This window comes from Chlorocebus sabaeus, chromosome 1 (assembly GCF_047675955.1).
Source record: "Chlorocebus sabaeus isolate Y175 chromosome 1, mChlSab1.0.hap1, whole genome shotgun sequence".
In the NCBI taxonomy this organism is placed as follows: Eukaryota; Metazoa; Chordata; class Mammalia; order Primates; family Cercopithecidae; genus Chlorocebus; species Chlorocebus sabaeus.
The window spans coordinates 46546491-46553479 of NC_132904.1; the positions used below are offsets into that span (position 1 = coordinate 46546491).

The 6989-nt window shown below is 49.9% G+C and overlaps 1 protein-coding gene across 2 annotated transcripts; it reads right to left on the minus strand.

Annotated features, from left to right (window-relative positions):
* Nucleotides 1-2342: 2342 nt before the first annotated feature.
* On the minus strand, nt 2343-5872 carry LOC103239243 (serum amyloid A-2 protein-like). 2 transcript variants are annotated; one of them, XM_073023224.1, is made up of 3 exons: nt 5217-5872; nt 2932-3070; nt 2343-2529 (listed from the first exon to the last, which is right to left on the minus strand). In XM_073023224.1, the coding sequence occupies exons 1-3, from the start codon at nt 5305-5307 to the stop codon at nt 2400-2402; spliced, it is 360 nt and encodes a 119-aa protein (XP_072879325.1). In that variant the 5' UTR covers nt 5308-5872; the 3' UTR covers nt 2343-2399. The 2 variants fall into 2 exon arrangements, with proteins under 2 accessions (XP_072879325.1, XP_072879323.1); XM_073023222.1 differs by having other exon boundaries at nt 2343-2538.
* Nucleotides 5873-6989: the final 1117 nt, after the last annotated feature.

Here is a 6989-nt window from a genome sequence, read left to right on the forward strand (position 1 = left end):
AGATAAGAAACAGTAGTTACGGCCAGACGCGGTGGCTGAAGCCTGTAATCCCAGCACTTTGGGAGGCCGAGATGGGCGGATCACGAGGTCAGGAGATCGAGACCATCCTGGCTAACACAGTGAAACCCCATCTCTACTAAAAAAAATACAAAAAACTAGCCAGGCGAGGTGGTGGGCGCCTGTAGTCCTAGCTACTAGGGAGGCTGAGGCAGGAGAATGGCATAAACCCGGGAGGTGGAGCTTGCAGTGAGCTGAGATCCGGCCACTGCACTCCAGCCCGGGCGACAGAGCGAGACTCTGTCTCAAAAAAAAAAAGAAAGAAAGAAACAGTAGTTACCCAGCCATCATGGCAGGCTGAGTCTTCTCTCTCCCCACACGACCTGCTTCCTTTTCCTCCCACTCTGATGTCCTCCCCATCTGTTCAGCAGAGCTCCCTGACCCTATCTCCAGATGCAACATGGCTTATGGCTTGGTATAGGAACTACTGAAGGATCCTCAACCTCTAGTTTCTAGGCAAGCCTCCAACTGCACTCTGGGGTACTAGGGAGAGTGGCACATCCACACTTATTCAATAGTGAGAGACCCAAAGGCATTGCTTCTAATCAAGGAACTAATTTTACAAAAAATGAAGTATGATGGGGTCCCATGCTTATGGAATTCACTGCTCTTACCATGTTCCCTATCTTCCTGAAGAAGAGAGGAGGGCTCCACTGCTGAACCTCTTGGCCTTGTTCAGTGTATTGCAGGTTCTGGAGTCAGACAAACCAGCCTGTAGTCCTGGCTCTGCACCTGTTACATGTGTGACCTTGGAGAAGGTCCTGCGCACATACCTCTAAACCTGTTTATCCACCTGAGAACATCAAAGGTTTCTTTGCGGTGTCAATCAGATAAAGCATATAAAGTATAGGACACAGTCTTGCAATTGCAATGTAAAAGATGGCAGTGATTCTAGTTACTATTCACTGGCCTTCCATATTCCAGCAGAGTTGAACTGCCACCACTGTGTGCCTGTATTGAGGCTCTTACTGTGTTGTGTCCACCTACATGTCTCGCTTCCTCTTTAGAGCAATAAACATTGTCAAACGACAATGAGTGAGACTAATGTATCTTGTGAACAGTTACACAGGACCATAGAAATGAAAGTGTTTTTTATAAACTGTTCAAATGCTAGCTGTGTTAGAGGGACTTCCAGTCCAGCAGGGGAACTGACATACAAAACCAGTTCTGAGACTAGGGGGTAAAGATGAACCAGCAGGTGTGAACAAAGTGCTCGGGAGCCACAGACTGCCCCAGAGTGTGGTTCATGGCTACTGGGAAGGCTCTTCAAGGAAGTAGAATTTTTGTCTGGACATGAATTCTAAGTCAGTGAAAAAAAAGATGAGGGAAACAAATGGGAGAGCCATTCTTTAGGGAGAATAAAGAGAAACTTTAAAAATTGGGTCAGTCGGAAGCAGGGTGATGTTCCTAAACAAAAAATAAGAAAATAAGAAAATAAAATTTTAAAATGAGATCAGGAGTAGGGGCTAGTGTTGATGAGACTAATTGTATCAGTTGCCAGGACTCTTGGGATGCGGCTTTCCAAAGCCTCATGGAAAGGTCATTGAGGACAAGGCCAGGAGGTTGAGAAGGGGACGGGACACAACTGACAGGGCAGTGAAGAGATCTGGGCACACAGAGGCCTGGGAATAGCAATGAAACGACTGGCGAGGCCTCTGCATGACCTGGGCGAGGGGGTGGGTGAGTGGTGTAAGACAATTGATCGATGTAGCCACAGATATAAAAGGACGGGTTTAACAGAGTTATTACCAACTAACATGAGATTAGCTACTAAGGGATAAAGAACATAGAAATACATTTGGGAAAGGGCTCCTCACAAGGCTGAGATTAAATCTTGCTGGAGAGTGTGTGGTTGTAGCCACTGAGTGGCAGGAAGCTTTTGCTGGGTGCCACAAGCCAAAGCTGACAAGCAAGGAGCTCTCCATTAAGGTGACAGCAAAACGTGCCGGGGTGCAGTTGAACTCACTGGGAATGTGGCTGGGGTTCCTACAAACTCACTGGGCAGCTGCTCACATGGGGTAAGGGGTGGGATGCTGCTGAAGCCCCTGGAATCCTGTGGGGGTGGTCACTGAACTCATCATGCCCTTGATCAGGGATGCCCAGGATGCCCTGTGTGCCCAGGAGTTGTCTCCCACCCACCCAGGCTCCACTTTCGCCTAGATGTGCATGGATCACCCCTTCGTACTAAACAGGCAGTCTATACCACAAAGAATAACACAGTTTCCACAAATTCCACCTCTTAAGTATTTATTAGATACCTATTGTGTGCCCTCTCCCTGCTTTGTGTCCCTGCCCTGAGGGTCTCACAGCCAGGTCTCCTGAAAGCAGACTGAAGAGGAAGCTCAGTACTTCTCAGGCAGGCCAGCAGGTCGGAAGTGATTGGGGTCTTTGCCACTCCTGCCCCATTCATTGGCAGCCTGATCAGCCAGCGTGTCCTCCGCACCACGGCCCAGGAGTTTCTGGATATCCTCCCTGGCATTGCTGTAGTTCAGGCAGGCAAGAGGGAGATTAATCACCAGGCCAGTGAGCAACAGCGCACCCTCCCAAACTCCCCGTTCCAAGGGAGGGCTCTGAGAGAAGCCCAGAAAGGCCAAGGAAGGAGGGGTGAAAACACTGCCCCTGCCTGGACACCGCCCCACTCAGCCAGGCTAGGCAACCCGAGGCTGGATGAACAGCACCCAGAGAGGGAGGGTGAGGAATCACTCGCTCCTACCATCACTCAGACCCTCACACTGAGCACAGAGGCAGAGAGAGGGCAAGAGGAGGAGGGTCTGTAGCCTCTAACTTCTCTACAAGGAGCTCGCCTCCCCCCTGATTGTCCAAGGCAGGCAAGCTCTGCTCACCCAGCCCTGGCATCCCAGGAGCTCCAGTTACCTGATCACTTCTGCGGCCCAGACACCCCCAGGTCCCCGTTGGGCAGCATCATAGTTCCCTCTAGCATGGAAGTATTTGTCTGCATTTATGTAATCAGCTTCTCTCATGTCAGAGTAGGCTCTCCACATGTCCTGAGCACCTGAAAAGGAAAGGAAAGGCAGAAGGGACATCAGGAGAACATGAAGAATCTAACAACACCTTAGAGGGGAATGAAAGAAGGACAAATCTTCCACTGACTTCAAGCTTTCAGCCTGTGATCATAGCAGCCTTGGATACCGTGGGTTGAGAAGCACATTCCTTTATCCTAGTTGGTTTCTTCAGGTCCCCTGGTGAAGAGCCACTGCTATAGAATGAAGCTGTCTGTGATAAGATCCAGGAGTGTATAGGAATGAGGTGGTGACATGAAATACTGATGCTGAGAAAGGTGGCAGACACAGAGCACTTCTGCCCTGACTGCTAAAGTATGTATTCTTTTTTTTTAGACGGAGTCTTACTCTGTCGCCCAGGCTGGAGTGTAGTGGTGCTATCTCAGCTCACCGCAACCTCCACCTCCCGGGTTCAAGAGATTCTCCTGCCTCAGCCTCCTGAGTAGAAGAGATTACAGGCATGTGCCACCACACCTGGCTAATTTTTGCATTTTTAGTAGAGATGGAGATTTCACCATGTCGGTCAGGCTGGTCTCGAGCTCCTGACCTCGTGATGCCCCGCCTTGACCTCCCAAAGTGCTGGGATTTCAGGCGTGAGCCACTGCACCCGGACCTAAAGTATATATTCTTACAAATGGGATACACGTCATTGTGACCTGAGTCCCAGTGACTGCTAGGAGCATAAAAGTCCCTAAACACTTTCTCAGTAGGCTATACTGATGCTGTGGGTTGCTTGAGGAAGTAATAGAGCAGTGGTGCTCAGCCTTGGCTGCACTTTCTTTTTTTGTTTTTATAGACGGAGTCTCGCTCTGTCACCCAGGCTGGAGCACACTGGCACGATCTAACTCACTACAACCTCTGCTTCCCGGGTTCAAGTGATTCTCCTGCTTCAGCCTCCCGAGTAGCTGGGATTACAGGTGCCTGCCACCACGCCTGGCTACATTTTACTGTTTTTAGTAGAGACAGGGTTTCACCATGTTGGCCAGGCTGCTCAGAAACTCATGACCTCAAGTGATTCATCCACCTTGGCCTCCCAAAGTGCTGGAATTACAGGTGTGAGCCTTGGCTGCACTCTCTAATCACCCAGAGAGAAACTGAAAGTCCCAATGCCCAGGCCACACCCCAGGCCAGTTTCTGCAGACTCTGTTGGGGAGTTGCAGACATGGGTAGTTCAGGTGATGCCAAGGCGTGCCTGAGATTCATAACCATCAAGCTCTAGGAGCTGGTCAGTGATGCGTCTACCTGGCAAGAGCTCTGACCTCAAGCACAGCTGGGCTCAAACCTCTGCTCTACCACCTGCTGACTGGCAGTAAGTCCCTGGGCAGCGGTCTCAGCTGCTCTAACCTTCTCACCTTCAAAGAGGGGAGGATGCCTGCCTCACAGAGTCATTCTGAAATTCAATGAGAAAATGCTCTGATCCTTGTGGGAGTTTGATGCACGTCAGTTCCCATCTTCTGTCAAGAAGGCTGGAGAAGGAATGGAAACCCTGACAGAGCGAGGCTAAAGAGCCCTGTACATTATCCAACTAGGAAAGCAAAGGAGGAAGGAGAAAGAAGACACAAGGGTCAACAGCCTTAGTCATGCTCTTATGAGATTTATGCTGAGGGACATTTTATACCAATTGCAGGCCTTATTTTGCATCTTCTACTCAAAACAAACAGCTCAGCTGCTCCTGGAAAGGATGATTATTCTTTCTCTGAGCAACTGACTGACTCTCTAAGCTGTTGAGCAGCTCCCCAGACACCCGGCACATCCTGCACGTTGGGCACCACAACCTAAGGCAGCGGCTCAAACCTTAAGAAAGCACAAAAATACCCCGTGTGCATTGTTACTGGATCTCCCGTCCCTTACGGCTCAGGAGATGTGTTTTTGATACACCTTGCAGCGGCTTCTGAAACGTGATCCATCCGCTGAACACACCGAGAAGCTGCACTACGGGGAAAAAAGATATTCCCAGCAGCTCTGAAAGACCTGAGATGGGCAATCCAGCAAAGCCTAGTTCATGACAGGCCTTAGCAACGCAGACACTAGCAACTCTGTGGTTCAAAAGCAGCCTTCCGAAAGCATCATTTCCCCCATTTGATCAGGTTCAGGATGATGCTTCTCTTCAGAAATCCTGCATACCTTCTGAAGCCTTACCATCATAAGCCTCACCAAGGAAGGAAAACCAGCCTTGGCTACTGACACCCATGACCAAGGAGCAGAAAACCAGGCCCGTGAGAAGCTTCATGGTGCTGAAATGAAAGGAGAAGTCAGATAGTCGCCCACAAGAGTGGCACAGCTTTCCTTGGGACTCATATTCCAACGAGAGCCTGGTTATTTCCACTGGATCTTATTAGAATCTTAGTGGCTCATCTAGGAAACCTTGCAGCAGGACCTCACTCAGAGCCAGAAGCCCTTGGTTCTGAACCCATCAGCCCTAAAGCCTGACTGTGTAAGAGGATGCCAAAGTGGTGTTGATGGAGGAAGGCGGGAGTTACGACCAGACTGTCACTCCCTCAAGTAGCCTGTAATTCCCAACAACGCATTTACCGTGTGTTCCCTCTGCCCAGCACAGAACTCAACATGGGACAAACACAAAGTAAGATCACAATTTTTTATTCTTAAAGCTTTTAGCACCTGGTATTCCCAGGTGGTCTCCCATCCAAGTACTACCAGGCCGACCCTGCTTACCTCCCTAGATCAGAGGAGATAAGACACCTTCAGAATGGTATGGCTGTAGGCCCCAGGATAACTATTTTCTAAAGGAAATGACAACCTTGTTGGGAAAGAGAAAACAGAGTAAGTTTTAAAATCACTCCTTGGCGTGCTCCTCACCTGATCTATGCTAGAGCTGAGCTGCAGGTCCCTGTCTGCCAGGGAGAGGTGGCTGCTATTTATGCTGAGCCTTCCCTGTTGGGCTCTTGGGAGGGAAGAAAAGCTGGATGTGGTCCCTGGGGAAAGTCCCTGCAGGTCATTTCCCCTACAAAACGGTCTAAGACAAGTTCCTGGACGCCAGTGTTTTCTTCATCCCGGGTCATTTATCCCAGTTGTGCAACCTGTGGGAACAAGATAGGTTTGCTGTGCATGGCAGCTGTCAGGGCAGGAGACCAGCTCTGCTCCTCAGCATTGAGGGGGCTGAGGCTGCGGAGTTGAGAGTGGGAGCCCCATGATGGTGGCACCTGGGCTGCTGGAAGGTGTGGAGGGCAGCTTTTCAGTCAGCTCCTGACTATACTGGTCATTTCCTCAGGATGGGCCCTGCTGGGCCACATGGCAGATGCCTCTGAAATCAAGTCCCTCTAAGTTCATATGTAAAGCTTCAAAGCTGACAGACTAAGTCCAGCACAGTGGCTCACTCCTGTAATCCCAATGCTTTTGGAGGCTACGACAGTAGGATCACTTGGGGTCAAGAGTTTAAGATCAGTCTGGGCAAAATCGTAAGACCTTGTCACTACAAAAAATAAAAATAAATGGACCGGCTGTGGTAGTGTGCAGCTGTGGTCCCAGCTACTCAAGAGGATGAAACGGAAGGATTGCTGGAGACCCAGGAGGTCAAGGCTGCAGTGAGCTATAATCATGCCAGTGCACTCCAGCCTGGGTGACAGAGCAAGACCGTGTCTCTAAATCAAAACAAAATAAAACTGGCAGCCTAGCCCTGCCATGTCTCTTGTGTGCCCTGGAAGGCTCCTTCCACCCCTCAGTCTAGATATCCCGAGATTTACCTCCTCGGCACAGAAAAGCCCTGCTCAGCTGGCCTAGTCAATTAGGAAATTAGGAAGGAAGAAAGGATGTGTCAGTACCAGAGCCCAGCAGGGCTGAGGCCAGGACATGCAGAGAGGCTGGTGGACATAGCAGCAACTGTGGTTTCTTCTTCTCTCGTTCATTTTCACTCTTTCATTTTTTTCCTTCCTTACTCTCTCTTTCTCCTTCCTT